Genomic DNA, 18,455 nt, shown 5'->3' with positions numbered 1-18,455 from the left:
ATTTACTTTAACAAATTTTTAAAAATTGAAATTATGCAAAGTATATTGTCTGACCACAGTGGAATCAAACTTAATAAGAGAAAGTTAACAGAAAAATCTCTAAATACTTAGAAAATAGCATACTTTAAAATAATCTGTGCAACAAAAATGATGTCTCAAGGGAAATAAAAACATGCACAAATGTGAATGACAAGGAAAATACAAGATATCAAAGTATGTAGTGCACAGCTGAAGTTGTCCTTAGAGAAAAGTCAGTAGCACTGAATGTGTGTGTTAGAAAACAGGGAGTCTGAAGTCAGTAATCTAAGGTTCTGCCTCGAGAACTTAGAAAAATAAGAGCAAAATAAACTCAGAGGGACAAATGGAAGGGCATAATAAAGACAGAAACAATAAAATTGAAAATAAAAAGAACAGAAAAGTCAGTGAAATAAAGAGCTGATTCTTAGAAAACAATAAAATTGAGAAACCTTCAGCAAGACTGGAGGGACAGAGTAGACACAAATTACCGGTATCAGGAATGAAACAAGGGATATTACCACATCATCTATAGCCATCAGAGAATATCCACCTATAAATTTGACTGCTTAGATTAAAAGGGACTGATTGCTTGAAGAACAAAAACTACTTTAATTCAGCCATTATGGAATAATTTGAACAGGCCAAAGTCCAATTTGCAATTTAAACCCCCCCACAGAGACAATCTATAGGCCCGGTGATGTTGCTATGAAATTCTGCCACATTTTTAAAGAAGACTTTGATTTCTTAAAATAGGAGTGAGGACTTTCCAATTCACTTTATGGAACAGGTATGATGCTAATAATAAAACTAGATAGACAATAGAAAAAATGAAAACTACTGGTCAACATCTCTCATGAATATAGACACAAAAATCCTTAATTATTAGCAAAATGAATTCAACAATATATAAAAACAATTATACACCATTACCAGGTATGATTTACTCCAGGGATGCAAGACTGGTTCCATATTTGAAACTCAAAGTACTGTCCATATTAACAGGCTGAAGAAGAAAAACTACATGATATAATTTGGTGATACAGTACAAGCTTTTGACAGAATTCAATAGCCATTTGTGGTGAAAAAAATTTTTAGAATGATAGAAACTTGGGGATTTTTCTACTTGATTGGGGACATCTAAAAAAAACTATTGGTAACATTATTTTTTGTTGTTGTTAACATATACATAACATAACATTTTCACCCATTTTTAAATGTTGACTTCAGTGGCACTAAGTACATTCACAACATGGTTCAGTCATCACCATTCTCCATTTCCAGAACTTTTTCATCTTCCCAGAGTGATAACTCTATCCATCAAACAATAACTTCCTATTCCCCACTCCCCTCCAGTCCCTGGTAACCTTGGTTTTACTTTGTTTCTATATTGTCTGTTTCAGGTACCTGTTGTAAGGGGACTAAAACAGTATTTGTCCTTTATCACTGGTTTTTTTCACTTAGCATAATGTTTTCAAGAGTAATCTCTGAGGAGGGAGGGTATAGCTGAGTGGTAGAGTATTCGCCTAGCATGCCCAAGGTCCTAGGTTCAATCCCCAGTATCTCCATCAAAATAAATAAATAAGCCTAGTTACTTCCCCCCAAACAAACAAAAAACCCCAATAAAACATTTAAATAAGTGCAAAATAAATTTAAAAAAAGAGTAATCTCTGATGTAGCATTTTCTTCTTTTTTAAGGCTAAGTAATATATAATTGTGTTGTATATACATATTGCATTTTTTTTTAGTCTATCTGTTGGTGGACATTTGGGTTGTTTCCACTTTTGAACTATTGTGAAAAATGCTGTTATGGACATTGGTGTACAGGTATCTATTTCAGTCCATGCTTTCGATTCTTTGGGGTATGTACCTAGGATTGAAGTTGCTGGATCATATGGAAAATTGAATGTTTAACTTCTTTTTTTTTTGTATATTTAACTCTTTGAGTAATTGTTGAACTGTTTTCCATAGAAACTACACCATTTTACTTTCCTCTAGCAATGCACAAAGGTTCCAATTTCTCCATATTCTGCCAAAATTTGTTCTTTTCCTTTTCTTTGGTAATAGCTTTCCTAGTGGGCATGACATGGTGTCTCTTTGTGGAACAGTATTCTTAGTGCTTTGAGATGGAATGCTTTCCTCCTCATCAAGAACGAGGCAAGGATGTCTGCTCTCACCACTCTTCACTGTTGTGTTAGAACTCCTACAATAAGGCAAGAATGGGAAATAAAATGCTTATAGGTTATAAGGCAAGAAATAAACCTGTCCCTATGTGCAAGTGCCATGACTGTATATATAGAAAAATCTCAAGGAATCTAAGAGAAAAAAATACTCCCAGAGCTAATAAGTGATTTCACCCATGTTGCAGGATTCAAGATAAATATACAAACAATTTATTTTCATATCATAGCAATGAACATATGGTCACTGAACTAAAAATACAATACCATTAAAATTACTGAAAAAAAAAGAAGAAATTCTTAGATGTCAGTTTAACACAACATATATAGGATTTGTACGCTGAAAACCACAAAATGCTGGTGAAAGAAATCAAAGAACATCTCAGTAAATTGAGAAACATATCATGTCTGTAGATTTGAAGAGTCAACATGGTAAAGATGTCAGTTCTCCCCAGATTAATATACAGGTTTAATGCTAATCTTGTCAAAATTCCGGCATGGTTTTTTGATAGATACAGATAAGATTATTCTAAAATTTATATGGAAATGCACATGCTCTAGAATATCTAAAATAGCCTTTAAAGTGAGGAATAAAGTAGGAGCAATCAGTCTCCCTGATTTCAGGCCCTGCTGTATATACACAGTGTTCAACACTGTGTGTTTCACAGCATCATAGACACAGAGATCAATAGAACAGAACAGAGAACCCCTGAATAGACCCACCAGCAATGTGGGAGGAGGATTAGTGTTTTGAACACAGGGCACCAGGGTTCAGGCTGAAAGCAGGATCTATGGATCTCACGTGGGTGCCCCATGAGAACCTTACTGCTGCCTCGGCCCTGGTTAGTGGCTTAGGTTAAGTTGAGTAGTGGCAATGGATGGCTTCTGGGTGAGCAGCGATGTGTTTGTATTACAGGCATTAATGGGCTTCAGGGATGTGGCTGTGGCCTTCACCCAGAAGGAGTGGAAGCTGCTGAGTCTTGCTCAGAGGATCCTTTATCGGGATGTGATGCTGGAGAACTACAGTCATATGGTGTCTCTGGGTAAGGAGAAATCCGTTTCATGTCTTGGACACTCTGCCTGTCTGCATGTTAAGATTTTTATATAGCAGCCATCATGCTTTTAGCTCAGAAAGAAAAATAGTATTTTTCCTACACCCTCAGAGAATGTCTGGATTCTATAGAGTTGAAAATAGTGAAGTGTGTGTGTGTGTGTGTGTGTGTGTGTGTATGTGTGTGTGTGTACACACGTGTATGGTGTCTGACACTGCATTTCCAGCCCTCTTCCAAAGCTGAGCCCTCCACCAAGGTGACCTTGCCTCAAATGGGGGAACGTTTGTATTCATCCAAGCACAGTGGAGACTCAGTACACCGCCTTTAGATCCATGCTTCATCGCTCCTGCCCTTAGACACTCGCTCTCAGCATTCAGACAGCATTTGCCCCCGATGTGGTGCTTCCCTGCCCTGACTTCTGAGTTACTGAACTCCCCAGATGACTCTGAGTTCTGTGACGGCTTCTTAAACCGCTAACCAAGGTCACCTTGGTTTTTTTCCCTGTGAGTAGGAATTGCCTTTCCTAAACCAAAACTTATCACACAACTGGAACAAGGCGACAAGCCCTGGAGAGAGGAGAGCGAATATCTTCCGGACCTTTGTCCAGGTGAGTGGGAAGCAGCAGGCAGACAAGGAGACAGGGCAGGGAGGTGCTTGGCTGGTGAAGAAAGAGGAGCCTCTGAGAGCTTCTGGAGAGGAAGCTCCTCTGCAGGCCTCCATTCTGTGCTCTCCTGCTCAGCCCAGATGGGGCTTCCCTGGAATCCTCCCCCAGGGAGCCACACTCTGCTCACTTTGTATCCCTTTCCCAGCATGTCTAGGAGCCTGCCATTCTTGAACTTTTGTGGCTGGGCCTGATCTTCAACACAGCACTTGAGAATAAATCTGCCCCTGCTAGACACTGTCCAGTTTCTGCTCTTAACCTGGTAACTGTTTTGTGCCTCGGCTCTACTTCATAAATTCCCATAAATTGTTTCTTTTATTTTATGATGGATTATTTAAGATTACAATGGGGTGTGAAGAATTATACAGTGAATGCCAGTATTCCTTCCCTTCAGCCTAAGAAATAGACCGTTATAAGACCAGGTGACAGCCCTGTCCCCTCCCTGGTTGTGTCCTGCTGAACCCCGCCCTTCAGAATCTGACTTCTGCATTAGCATGCTGATCACTGCCTTCATCCTTTTTCATTCATTGGGGGGTGCTTTCAACTATATAGAGAGTTGTTTTGCATGTTGGTAAACTTCTCTGCACATAGTGTTATATTGTATACCTCCTTCTGGAACATGCCTTTCCACCAGCTTTATGTGAGATTCATGTTAAAATGTGTAGGTTTACTTTACACTTTAAAAAGCTGTTTTATACAAATCAATTACATGAATATTTTAATGTAGTTGAATTATCAGTTCCCTTCTTTTGGACATTTATGTTATTTCCAATTTTTGGCTATTAAATAATGTTGCTATGTATTCTTGTTACTTCCTTGGAAACACATGTAAGAGTTTCTCTGAAGACGCATAATGGAGAGCAGAGTGACTGGTCCATAGGTGTGGGTGGCTTCAACCTGATTGTGTTAGACCACATCATGTTCTGAGGCTGTTCAGTGCTGTCTTATATTCCCAGCAGCAGGGATGAGTTCTTGTTCCACATCTTCATGTTTTTCACCCATCTGTTTGGTTTGTGGTGAAATTTCAGAGGGGTTTGGCCTCCTAGTGAGCACGAGCATCTTTTCCTGTGTTGACTGGCCACTGGTGCTTCCTTTTCTGTGACTTGACTGTTAAGAGTATTTCCCTACTTTTGATTTGAGCTGTTTCTGTTATTGATTAGTAAAGATTCCATTTTGGGAACATTTATCTCTTTAATCCAATTGGAATTAATTTTATTTGAATGTTGGGAGGTAAGGATAAAGTTTTGCCTGATTTGTCTTTTTTCAGTGTTTTATTGTAAACATTCCTGGCATATTATTTTTTTATTTTGTTTTGTCTTTTGCTTCTAAATACAACTATATATCTAGACTTGGACTTTATAGCAAAGTGTTTTTTTTTTTAAAAAAGAACTATTATATAAGTGATAATTATGGTATAATAGGAAATGTTATTCTGGTATAAGGTATTATAAGGTATAATACTTAAGGGATAGTTGTAAGTTATGTTATCAAATTATAAAATATACTGCATATATTTAAAGTGTAAAAGTTGGTAAGTTTTGACATACATGCACAGCCATGAAGCCACTGCCATGTTCCAAATCCCAAACATACCTGTCACCCCCAGAGTTCCCTTGTGGCTCACTGTAATCCCTGTCTCCTGCCCCACCCGGTCTTCCCCCTCCTCTTGTACCCAGGCAACCACTTAGCTGTTTTCTATCATAGATTTGTTTGCATATTCTAGAATTCATATAAATTGAATTGTACAGAATACATACTGAATTCTTTCACTCAGTATAATTATTTTGAGTTTGATCCCTAATGTTGTATGTATCAATAGTCTATTTCCTTTTATTGCTGAGTAGTGGTATAGAGATCACAGTTATGTAACCATTCATCTACTGAAAGGCATGTGAGTAGTCTCCAGTTTTGACAAATACAAATAAATGTTGTCTGTCCAAACATTCATGAAGAAATTTTGTGTAAACATATACTTTCATTTTTTTTTTGGATAAATACCTGGCCCTGGAATGACTGTGTTGTACGATAGAGTGTATATTTATTAATGAAGCTCACAAACGGTTTTGCAGACTGGCTGCACTGTGTCACATTCCCACGAGCAGTAGATGAGAGTTCCAGATGCTCCATGTATTTGTCAGCACTTAGTAGTACTATTTTAACTTGAGACTTTTTCATAGCTGCATAGTGGCTCCTTACTCTGTTTTACTTGGCATTTGCCTGATGACTGATGATGCTGAGAATCTTTCCATATGCTTATTTTACCATCTGTGTATCTTCTTTGGTGAAATGTCTTCTCAAATCTTGGCCTATTTAAAAAGTTGATTTCTTATGCTTTTATTATTGAATTTTGAAAGTTCATCATATATTCTGTATAAAAGTCCATTATCAGATATTTGATTTATGAATATTTTCTGTGTAGCTTTTTAGTCTCTTAATAGTGTCTTTCAAAGAGAATTTCTTACCTTTGGTGAAGTCTAAGTTTCAGTTTTTTTCTCTCATGAATTTAACTTTTGGTGATGTATTTAAGAAATATTTCCTAAAATGAAAATCAAAAAGAGTTTCATATGTTTTTTCCTTTTAGAAGTTTTATAATTTTTACTTTACATTTAGGTTTATACTCTGTTCTGGGTAAATTTTTATACTTGGTACCAGGTCTAGATATAAGTACAATTTTTTTTCTCATAAAAATATCCAAATTTTCCAGCACTATTCTTGAAAAGACAACGCTTTCTCTACTGAATTTCCTATGCACCTTTGTAGTAAATTAGTTGTGTATGGGTATTTATATGGACTCTGACTTTTTCAACTTCTCTCTTTACCTATCTTGATGCCAAGACCACATAGTCTTGATTACTGTAGCTTTATAATCAAGTCTGGAACTTAGAAGTATAAATCCTGTGACATTTTTTTCAAGTTGTTTTATTTATTCTAAAACATAGTTATTCTTTGCATTTCCACATGGATTTTAGAATCAGGTTGTCAATTTTCACACACACACAAGACACAAAAACGCCAGCTGGATCTTGATTGGAACTGAGTTGAATCTACATCAATTCAAGGAGAATTTACATGTAAATAACATTCTGATCACTTCTCGGCCTTTTGACTAAGATCAAGTGTAGTCTCCGTTCTTATCAGTTTAATAGCACTCTGTCATCCAACATATGAATGCAATCTGTCTCTCCATTTTTATGGGACTTCTTAATTTCTGTCTGTCAGCATTATTTTGTAGTACACAGGTCTTACGCATCTTGTCAGATTTACCCTTCTGTGTTTCATATTTTTGATGCTATTTAAGGTACATTAAAATTTCAGTTTTCAGTTGTTTGTTGATATTATTTAGAAATACAGTTAGTTTATGTATGATGAACTTTGTATGTGGTAATTTTGCAAAACCTACTTCTCAGTCCTAGTAGTTTTGTAGATTCTGTCATATTTTCTACATAGATGATTATGTTACTTGTGAATCAGTGTAGTTTACTTCTTTCCATTCTTTGTGCCTTTAATTTCTTTTTCTTACCTCATTGCACAGGCGAAAACATCAGTGCAATGATGAATTTAAGTGGTGAGAGTGGACATCCTTTCCTTGTTCCTGATCTTATGGGCAATGCTTTCCTCCTAAGTGTAAGTTTTATACCTGCCCTTTATCAGCTTGACAAACTTCCCTTCTATTCCTTGTTCAGTGAGTTTTTATTTGGAATGAGTGTTGGATTTTGTCAGCTGTTTTTTGGCATCTGTGAAGATGATCATATGTGTTTTTCTTTTTTAATCTTTCTTTTGGTAAATTATATTGATTGTTTTCCTGTTAAACCATCCTTGTATTTCTGTTAATACAATGCACTGACTTTATTCAGATTCCTCCAGTTTTACCTTCACTTTGTGCATATATGTATGTTTTTTGAGTTTTTTAAAACATTTTTTATTGATTTCTAATCATTTTACAATGTTGTGTCAAATTCCAGTATAGAGCACAATTTTTCAGTTATACATGAACATATATATATATTCATTGTCACATTTTTTTCTCTGTGAGCTACAATAAGATCTTGCATACATTTCCCTGTGCTATACAGTATAATCTTGTTTATCTATTCTACAATTTTGAAATCCCAGTCTGTCCCTTCGCACCCCTGCACCCCCTTGGCAACTACAATTTTGTATTCTATGTCTGTGAGTCTATTTCTGTTTTGTATTTATGCTTTGTTTGTTTTTTGTTTTTGTTTTTGTTTTTGTTTTTGATTCCACATATGAGCGATCTCATATGGTATTTTTCTTTCTCTTTCTGGCTTACTTCACTTAGAATGACATTATCCAGGAGCACCCATGTTGCTGCAAATGGCGTTATGTTGTCGGTTTTTATGGCTGAGTAGTATTCCATTGTTTAAATAGACCACATCTTCTTTATCCAGTCATCCATTGATGGACATTTAGGCTGTCTCCATGTCTTGGCTATTGTAAATCGTGCTGCTATGAACATTGGGGTGCAGGTGTCATCCTGAAGTAGGGTTCCTTCTGGATATATGCCCAGGAGTGGGCTTCCTGGGTCATATGGTAAGTCTATTCCTAGTCTTTTGAGGAATCTCCATACTGTTTTCCACAGTGGCTGCACGAAACTGCATTCCCACCAGCAGTGAAGGAGGGTTGTGTATATGTATGTTTATTTAGTTCTAAGGAACTTATACATGTACGTTCATATAACTACCAGTATATTCAAAGAAACAGGATGGTTCCATCACAAGGATTCCTTGTGCTATGTTTTTATAGCCATAGCTCACTCCTCCCCAACCTCACTCCCTCCACCTTCCTCTGGCAACTACTAATGTCTTCTGTCTCTACCATTTTGTCATTTGAAGAATGTTATAAAAGAAATAATATTGTATGTTACCTTTTGGGATTGCTTTTTCTCATTCAGCATAATTCTCTTGGGACCCACCCAAATGGATCTTGTGGGTACATTACGTGTATCAATATTTCATTCCTTTTATTGCTGAGTTGTAGTCTATGGTATGAGTGTACTACATTTTGTTAAACCATTCACCCATTGAAAGACTTTTGGGTTGTTTACAGTTTGTGGCTAATATAAATAAAACTGCTGTGCTCACTTATGCATAAGTTTTTGTGTGAAGAGAGGGGTTTCATTTCTGGGATAAATGCCCAAAAGTGCACGGTGCTGGGTCGTATGGTAATACACGTTCAGTTTTGTAAAAAAGTGCCATAGTCATTTCCAGATCACCTGTGCCATTTTACATTCCCACCAGCAGTGCTTGAGTAATCCAGATTCTCTGCGTTCTTTCCAGAATTTGGTGTTAACACCGTCTTTTACTTTGGCCTTTCTGACAGATTTCTGAAGAGGATGCATTTCTGTGTAGCTGTGAGCCTCTGATAATTTTGTTGTGAGGTCTGTTTTCAGTATGGATGATTGTCCCATCTTTCTTCTGTGTGTGTTGCCTGTTATCCCTTTAATTTGGGGTGTGGCCAGTGTTGCAATCAGAGCCTGCCCTAGTTGCTGAGCGGGACCTCCTTTTTGTTCTGTGGCTGTCACAGCCCTGACAGGGGCTGGGTCTGTTCCCCTTTTCTTTTGTTGGAATGGAGGCTTCCAGACTCATTTCTGAGCTGTGGTGCATGGTAGACAGGAATGGGGCGCTTCAGGTACTCTTTGTTGACTCTGCCCTTGTCCCTGCTTTGGCCGTGGGAATCATTCTTGAGAGATTTCTAGCAATGTCTCAGTTGGTATGAGTGGGGAGTTTAGTGCAAGCAGTTCCTGTCAGAGAGAGCTGGGTAGCTGAGCATATCTGAGCAAGTGCACTCTATCAAGGCTTTACTCTTCTTGGAAAAGAGACTTGTGTTCTCCCCATGGGCAGCTTAAGAGCTTAGGAGGCCCTGATCATGGGTGGCCATTGCTGTCATTTTGTGAGGTCTTCATGGCTTGTCCTTAGCATCTGCTCATTCCCTTCAGATGATCTCTGTCCCTCAGAGCAGTTTCTGGGTGTGAGTATGTCTTAATATCTGATGTGACCACTGAGTGATCTCGGCAAAGGCAATCTAGCAAGTGGAGAGAGGAAAAGGATGGTCTCCTGGGTCAGCTCCTGTGGGTGGTCAGCGGGCGGGGACCCACAGACTCAGGTCCAGGGCGTCCGCTTGAGCATCTCCAGACACTGCAGTTGGAAAGTGCCAGTTCCTGGCAATTCACCTCAGCTTGGTGGGCCCCGTGAAAGATGTTTGGCTTCTAGAGTAACGGGTAGCATGTATATCATTCATTACTGAAAGTTGATTATTTTTTCTTTAAAGGTGGGGTTTACTTACAGGAAATACAAAATCTTAAATGTAGTAGTCTCTGAATTCAAACAATGGATATAACTCGATAACCCAAACTTTATCAAAATACAGATCATTACCCTTGGGGCTCATCCCTGTAAGCTCTTGCCTTTATCGGAGGTACCAGTGTTTTGATTTTATTTCACAGTAGATTAGTTTTGCCTGCTGTACAATTTTTCATAAATGGAATCATATAATAATACTTTTTTATGTAAGGTTTCTTTCACTCAGTATAGCTTTTAAGCACATTGTTGCATACATCAGTATTCTGTTCTTTGTTTAATACTAAATAGCATTCTGTCATATGAATATAGAACTGTTTATCCATTCTGTTTGATAGACACCTTGATAGCTTCCAGTGTTTAGTCAGTTTGTAAATGCTGCTGTCAACATTCTTATGCTAATTTTTTGTTTGTTTTTGGTAAACCTTTGTTTTGTTTTCTTTGGATAAATACATAGGGTATGTGCTGGGTATATGAGTTTCCTTCGGTTGATGTAACAATTTACCACAAACTGAGAGGCTTAAAACAAAGAAATTTATTCTATCCCAGTTCAAAATCAACCTGTTTGCAAGGAGGTTCTAAAGGCCAAGGTGTTCTTTGCCTTTCTTCTAGCTTCCAGTGTTTGCTGTCAACCTTTGGCTTGTAGCTGCATCACTCCAACCTGCCCCTGTAGTCACATAGCTTTCTTCCTTCTCTGTATCTCTGTATCCAAATCTCCCTCTCCTTGTATGGATACCAGTCAATGAATTACAGTTCACCCTAATCCGGTATAACCTCATGTTAACTTGATTACATCTGCAGACTGTATTTAAATATAAGGCCACATTCATATGTTCCAAGTCAACGTTAATTTTGGTGGGATAATAGTCAACCCAGTACACTGGGTCATAGGGTAACTGTATGTGTAGTTTTATAAGAAATGACTAGACCTTTCCCAAAGTGATTGTACAGTTTCTCATTTCCATGAACAACAAATGTATGAGGGTTCCTGTCACCTCACATCCTCCCTGACAGTTTTCATTGTATCTCTGGTGTTGGATGTGTAGTGTTATTTCATGTGTGTTTCCATCTCCCTGATTGTTACTGATGTGGAACAATTCTGTGTGCTTTTTAATCGTATTTATATATGTTTACTATAACTTACTTTGTGAATACATTCAGATCTTTTGTATTTTTTAAAATTCAGTTTTATGAATTCTTTATTAATCCTGGATACCAGTCCATTGTCATTTGTACATTTTGCAAATATCCTCTCTATCTGAAACTTTTCTGTTCCTTTTCTTAACATAACTTTTGATGAGATGTTTAACATTGAGGAAGTCTAATTTTCTTCTCTTTTTAAATTCTTATTGTTATGAAAATAATCTGTCTTGTCTCTTAAGTGCTGTATGGTTTTAGCTTTTATATTTTGATCTATGATCCATCTTGAATTAACTTTTGTGTACAGTCTGAGGCAGGAATCAATGTTTTTCTTTTTCATATGGATACAGAGTGGTTCTAGCACCATTTGTTGAAAAGTCTTTCCTTTCCCTCATTGGATTGCTTCGTTGAAAATTCAGTGATGGCCTATGTATGGGTCTGTTTTCTGTTCACACTTTCTGTTCTGTTCCTTTGATTAATGTGTCTGTCCTTAAACCAGACCACACTGTCTATTACTGCAGGATCACAGGAAGCCTTGAAGTCAGGTAGTGTAAATTCTCTTCGTTTGTTTTCTTTTTCAAGATTGCTTTGTATAGTCTAGGCCCTCTGAATTTCCACTTAAATTTTAGGATCAGCTTCTCATTTAACAAAAAAGAAGAAAAGAAAATGTGGGCCATGTTTATTATTGAGATTTTAGTGTGCCTATATATAACTTGGGGGAGAAATTACATCTTACCAATATCAAGTTTTACAAACCACGACCTAAATGTTTTCAAATTCACTTTAGCAAAATAAAAATTTGTGAGATGCAGCTAAAGCAGAGCTTAGAGGGATAGCTATAGCTGTGAGTGCTTACAGTGGGAGAGAAGAAAGGTCTGTGATCAGTGAGTTAAGGTTTTGCCTTAAGAAGCTAGAAAAAGAGGAGCAAAATAAATAGAAAGTGAATAAAAGGAAGGGAATAATGAAAATAAGAGCAGGAATCTATGAAATATAGCAACAGAAAGATGTGCTAAGCCAAATGCTGATTGTCTGAAAAAATCAATGGAATTATATATTGCTACATAGACTAATCAAGAAAAAGAGAAAGAAGACATTAATAATCAATCAGGAATGAGACAGAAGTTACCAGTACACTTCAGACTTTAAAAAAATACTAAGGATATCATGAACAAGTTTATACTAACAGATTGAACACCTTATATGAAATGGATAAATTTTTGGAAAAAACTGCTGACACAGGATAGAACAAACTGAGAAATACTGTATTTATGAAAGTAATTAAGTTGGTAGTAGATCTACAAACCTATACAAGTTATAAAAACATTCCAAACTGAATCTAACCTTGTTTAAAAATAATTACACGCCATGTGCCCAGTGGAATTTATTTTACATATGCAAAGCTCAACATTAGAAAATGCATACTGTAGGATACTAGTCACTTCATATTTATGTACCCTCTAATAAGATGGAAGCTTTCCGTCCAACTCTCCTCCTTTGAGTTCTCACCAAAATCACAGTTAATATCTATATTTTTAGCAACTGTCCCTTTTTGTAAAGTTAGGCTTTTTCTAGTATGCACCTCAAAACTCATAACAGCCTCCACCACCTAGTTCCAAAGCCACTCCACAATTTTAGATATTTATTATAGCAGCATCCCACTTCTTGGTATCAAAATCAGCATTATGGTTATTGGGTAACAGAACCAATAGGATGTATACGTATATACACACACACAGACAAGAATGTGAGGTGTATTATAAAGAATTGGCTCATATGTTCATGGAGGCTGAGAAGCCCCGAGATCCATGGTCAACAAGAAGAAGACTTAGGAGAGCCTATGGTATAGTTCCAGTCCAAAGGCTAGCAGACTCAGCAGCCTGGAAAAATTAATGTTTTAGTTCAATGTTGACAGGAAGAACAAACAAACAAGTCCCCTCCCCCTCCCCTATCCTCACCCTCTCCTGTCACAGCTTGAAGGTAGGGTGGAAGTGTTCCCTCTTATTTGGGAGAGGGTCAGTCTTTCACAGTATTCAGGCCTTCAACTGATTGGATGAGGGCCACCCACATTAGGAAGAGCAACCTGCTTTACTTAGTCTTTCCATTTAAATGCTAAAGTCTTCCAAAAACATCCTCAGAGAAATACCCAGAATCATATTTGGCTAAACGTTTGGGCATCCTGTGGCCAGTAAAGTTGGTACATAAAAGTAACTCACATATGCTAATATTTTTTTTTTAATTGGAGTATAGTCAGTTTACAGTGTTGTGTCAATTTCTGGTGTATAGCTTAATGTTTCAGTCACACATGTACATACATATACTTGTTTTCATATTCTTCTTCAAGATATTGAATATAGTTCCCTGTGCTATCCAGTAGAAATCTGTTGTTTATCTATTTTATATACAGTAGATAGTATCTGCAAATCTCAAACTTCCACTTTATCCCTTCCCATCCCCTTCCCTCGCTAGTAATGTTTTGTATAACATTTATTTTGTATTGTCTAAAAATCACTGAGACAATATATTATGAAAAATGTTCAATTTCCAGGGATTAATTCTGATTAATGCTGAAAATGTCTTCTTTATACATGTTTGGTTGAAGTTTCAAAATTCTTTAAATTGTTTAAAAGCAGGGAATGCACAGCATTCTTTCTTCTCTGGTAATCAATTCAGTGTCTACGGCCATTCATTTATCTCATTGCTGTACTTTTTTTCCTCACAGTTGCAGCTGCAGAAGGAAAAATTTCTTTAAGGAGCCATTAGACATGATTTTCTTTTTCTAAAGTTTCTTTTGGAACATTTGAGTTCATGTCCAATTACTGAAGTAATTACTGGTCTGAAAAATCAGTTGGCACAAGAGCAGCTGTAGATTGTAAAATAGTTTATAAACTGAGTAATTTGAATACATCATGTAAATTTTTATGATTAACTGAAAAGCATTACCTTGATAAAATTTTATTTTTTATTGCTCCTTTTATTGAGCAACTTCTGTATGTTTAAAACCATGTTAAGGATTAGGGTTTCCCAAAGTGGACATTGTAATTCTTGTCATTTTTAGTTAAAATTTGACACATTACTAGTTAGGCACAAAAATGATGCTCAGTGCTCTTCTTAGAGGGTGTGACTCCCAGAAGAGCAGCATTAACTGTTTCTGAATCAGCCACCACATTGAACACAGAAGACTCTGAATGGCACACCTACAACGATACGCAGTTTACCACTTTGTGACCCAGCAGGAACACAAACAAGCCAAGGAGAAGGCAGTGGCTGCCTTTCTCTCCCCATCAAATCCCAGACAAGTAGACAATAGTGCAGTACTGCAAGCTCAGCTGTCAGAACTCCAGAATTACAACAATGTATTTATTGGAAGCTGGTGGCCGGAACCTTACATACCGGCCCGTGAGTTTTGAAAATGTGAACAGCCTAACTCCACAAAATAAACTGATAGTTCACTGAGCTACACTAGAGTACACTGGCTGATGAGAAAGCAACCATGGTGGGTGCCTGATGGCTGGAACTGCACACCAAGACTGAAGGGATGTTCACTTTCACAGTGGAAGTCCAGTAGGGTCAGCACTTATGAATACTTACCAAGGCCATTTCACAGGAACCTCTAGATGTAGCAACACAGGCACACCCATACAGAGAGTGGAGAGGGGAAGGGAACTACGTTTAATAAGCAGTTCACTGAGGAGGAAACGTAGGGGGTTGAAGTGTTAGGAAGGGATTGCATGGTGGCTGTTCTTGTCAGTATTGAAAGCTAGCATCTGAGACCAGGTGGAATCAGTAATCTGTAAAGGTTCACATAGTAAATATTTTAGGCTTTGTGGCCTTTGTGTTCTTTGTTGCAAGTACTCAACTTTGCCATTGTGTGTGAAAGCTGCCATGGACACTACGTAAATACTGAGTGTGGCTGTGGTCCAGTAGACCTTCATCTGCAAAACGGCTGGCTGTAGTTTGCTGACCCATGTTGTTGGTAGTTCATAAAATACATCTCTGTTTTGGTTGGTGAAGAAAGTATCGGGTGAGTCTGGAAAGCCTAGTGTACTGAGTTTATTTAAGGTTCATGGTATTTTCCAGCAGCTTCAGGTGGACAGAAGTAAGTGAAATGGAACAAGGCAAACAAGTTTGATATCTCCCTGAGCTATTTTAGGTGGAAGAATTTCCTTTTACAACAGTTTTTGAAACACTGAGAAAAGCAGGTCTAGAACTGATTGGGGTCACCAAGAGCCAGAATCCTTTAAGGAGTTGCAGGCCTAGACTATGTCTCTGTGTTTCACTGCCAAGTCAACACACCATGAGAGAGAACCCAGCACGTAACCCTCTAGGAAACCCTTGTTTAGGAGAGGAAGCACCTTCAGTTCAGTTCCCACATTGGTCTCTAACCTGTCCTCCCTACTGCCTTCATCTTGGGGCCTCTAGGTGGAGAGACTCCCTTTTTTGACTTAAGTCTTTCTTGCAGGAACAGTCCCCAAAGAAATTTGTAGGAAGTTACGTAGTTTTAACTCTCAAGAAAAGCATATGTTTATTGATATTGTTTGCCTCAGTGTTAATGACTGTGGCTTGTAAGATAATTTTGCTGGGGAAATGTGTAACTGTAATGGCAATGATTTACAGGGCTAGAGCTGCCTGCGATGCTTTCTTGAAATGTTTAAGCCAGGCTGATATTTAGAGCTGGCTCACTTGTGGGTTTGAAGTGTTATAAAAGGATATGCATTAACGTGTCACCATGGGATGGAAGGTACGTCTGCTGAAAATCTTTGTTCTGTGAGCATCTGAGGAGTGACTGCTGGACAAATGTTACCGTCCACAAGGTACCTGTGGTGAATCTGATTTAGACTTTTTCTCCAGCAGAACCAAGAACAGAATTCCAGCCCTGTCTCTCCTGCCCGTTGACTTTTTCCAGTCCAGAGTTCCTCAGTCAACATGTTCTATGCAGTCACTCCCCTCAGATCTTCCCAGATGCATGTGCAGCAAGCCACTTCTTCGAAGCTCCAAGCTGCTTGAATGACAAAGCAGAAGATGGTGAGAGAGAAAGCTCTGGCACTGTATTTGGGAGGCTGCAGCTGAGCAGGACTTCGAGAGCATTCTTAATCCCATCTCAAGGTCAGACAGTAGACCAGGAATGCAACAGTGGTGGAGGAATAGAGCGGGGCATGTGCCCTGAGGAGGCAGACACAGTGTTGACAGAGGCAGACATCTCAGAATCTGGAGCAGTCATATGTGAAAAATTCAGACTAGGACTTAGCCTAGAGTCAAGCCTCGTTACTCTTCCAAAGCATCATGTGTGTCCTGAATGTGGCAGAAGCTTCTGCCAGAGGTCAGACCTCATCAAGCACCAAAGACCCCACAAAGGGGAGAAGCCATATAGTTGTCAAGAGTGTGGACAAGGCTTTGGCCGGAAGTCCTCTCTAACCATACACCAGAGGAAACACTCAGGGGAGAAGCCCTACACGTGCAGGGAGTGTGGGCGGCACTTCAGGTACACGTCCTCCCTAACGAACCATAAGAGGATACACTCTGGGGAGAGACCCTTTTTATGTCAGGAGTGTGGGCGAAGCTTTCGCCAGAAGATTGCCCTCATCCTACACCAGAGGACACACTTGGAGGAGAAGCCCTTTGTGTGTCCAGAGTGTGGAAGAGGCTTTTGCCAGAAGGCATCACTCCTCCAACACCGTAGCTCACATTCAGGTGAGAGGCCCTTCCTGTGCCTGGAGTGTGGGTGTGGCTTCAGGCAACAGTCACTGCTCATCAGTCATCAGGTCACACACTCTGGGGAGAAGCCTTATGCCTGTGCTGAGTGTGGGCACAGGTTTTGCCAGAAGGTCACCCTCATCAGACACGAGAGGACACACACTGGGGAGAAGTCTTACCTGTGCTCTGAGTGTGGGCGTGGCTTTAGCCAGAAAGTCTCCCTCATGGGCCACCAGAGGACACACACAGGGGAGAAGCCTTATGTGTGCCCTGAGTGTGGGCGTGGCTTTGGTCAGAAGGTCACCCTCATCAGACATCAGAGGACGCACACAGGGGCGAGGCCTTACCTGTGCTCTGAGTGTGGACGTACTTTTGGCTTCAAGTCACTCCTCACCAGACACCAGAGGACACACTCAGGAGAGGAGGCTGAGGTGTATAAAGCCTGTGAGCAAAGACTTGGTCAGAAGACCCACCTCACTTCTGACCAGAGGACATACTCAGGAGAAAAGCCATGTGTGTGTGAAGAGTGTGGACGTGGCTTTGGCTTCAAGTCAGCCCTGATCAGACACCAGCGGACCCATTCGGGAGAGAAGCCATACGTGTGCCGGGAGTGCAGCTGTGGCTTTAGCCAGAAGTCTCACCTCCAGAGACATCGGAGGACCAAGTCTGGCCATTACCTCCTGGCACAAGAGCTATTCTGACATTGCCTTTCCTTTCCCTGTGAGTGTGAAGATGGCAGAAATCACTAGGAAATGTTCTGCTTTCCTGAAATAGAGAAAAAAAATTTTGCTTTTTCTTTCAGTGTTTCTTAGACAGTTGGTCTATCATTTACTTTCTTAGCAGCAATCCTCTGTATGGACTTTTGTTTTAATAAACTGCTTCTTTACAAACTTGCACACCTAGTTGTGTACCTCATTCGCTCATCTGTCAAGAACCCCAAGGTATTCAACCTCTAGGGAGACAAGAGAGAATCACTGTATATTTTGTTCTAGACCATAGTTTCTCACTTTCTGTAATCTCCAGAGCCTTGTAAATACCCAATCTGTGACTTGGCTGTGTCCCCTTACCTTGGGCACTGAATGGTCTCTACAGGATAATTTTCCCCAGGTCCAGATACTTTGCTGGCTTAAAATCTAGAGGCAATAAAAAATTAATAAAGTTTAGTGTACAAAAATTTTTTTAAATTTACATGGTGAAAAATACCATAAGTGATACCAAAAGACAAGTAATTAGAAGGAAAGTATATCAACATATAAATCAGCTTCTTTCCAAGTTGAAGGGTTAATATACCCACTTTATAAGAACTATTAAAAAATCAAGGGGAAGATACCAGATGTCCTATAGAACAATGGACAAAAGACATGATCAGTTTACCAAAAGAGGTATAAACTAATGAAAA

At 38.8% G+C, this 18,455-nt stretch overlaps 1 protein-coding gene and 1 pseudogene across 1 annotated transcript; both read left to right on the top strand.

Moving 5' to 3' along the window:
- Positions 1 to 3,115: 3,115 nt before the first annotated feature.
- On the top strand, positions 3,116 to 17,827 carry LOC140690216 (uncharacterized). Its single transcript, XM_072951696.1, has 3 exons — positions 3,116 to 3,238; positions 3,759 to 3,854; positions 16,217 to 17,827. Exons 1-3 carry the CDS (start codon positions 3,118 to 3,120, stop codon positions 17,755 to 17,757), a joined length of 1,758 nt encoding a protein of 585 aa, XP_072807797.1. The 5' UTR covers positions 3,116 to 3,117; the 3' UTR covers positions 17,758 to 17,827.
- On the top strand, positions 6,995 to 7,111 carry LOC140690295 (U2 spliceosomal RNA; annotated as a pseudogene).
- Positions 17,828 to 18,455: the final 628 nt, after the last annotated feature.

Source organism: Vicugna pacos, chromosome 29 (genome assembly GCF_048564905.1).
Source record: "Vicugna pacos chromosome 29, VicPac4, whole genome shotgun sequence".
Taxonomy (NCBI): Eukaryota; Metazoa; Chordata; class Mammalia; order Artiodactyla; family Camelidae; genus Vicugna; species Vicugna pacos.
Note: the sequence above shows the minus strand (reverse complement) of the source record. Positions and strands in the feature narration are given on the sequence as shown.

Coding starts and splice junctions, on each gene's coding strand:
- LOC140690216 (XM_072951696.1), top strand. CDS start 3,118: ATGGGCTTCAGGGATGTGGCTGTGGCCTTCACCCAGAAGGAGTGGAAG. Junction 3,239..3,758: donor CAGTCATATGGTGTCTCTGG/GTAAGGAGAAAT, acceptor CCCTGTGAGTAG/GAATTGCCTTTCCTAAACCA. Junction 3,855..16,216: donor TCTTCCGGACCTTTGTCCAG/GTGAGTGGGAAG, acceptor TTTCTCCAGCAG/AACCAAGAACAGAATTCCAG.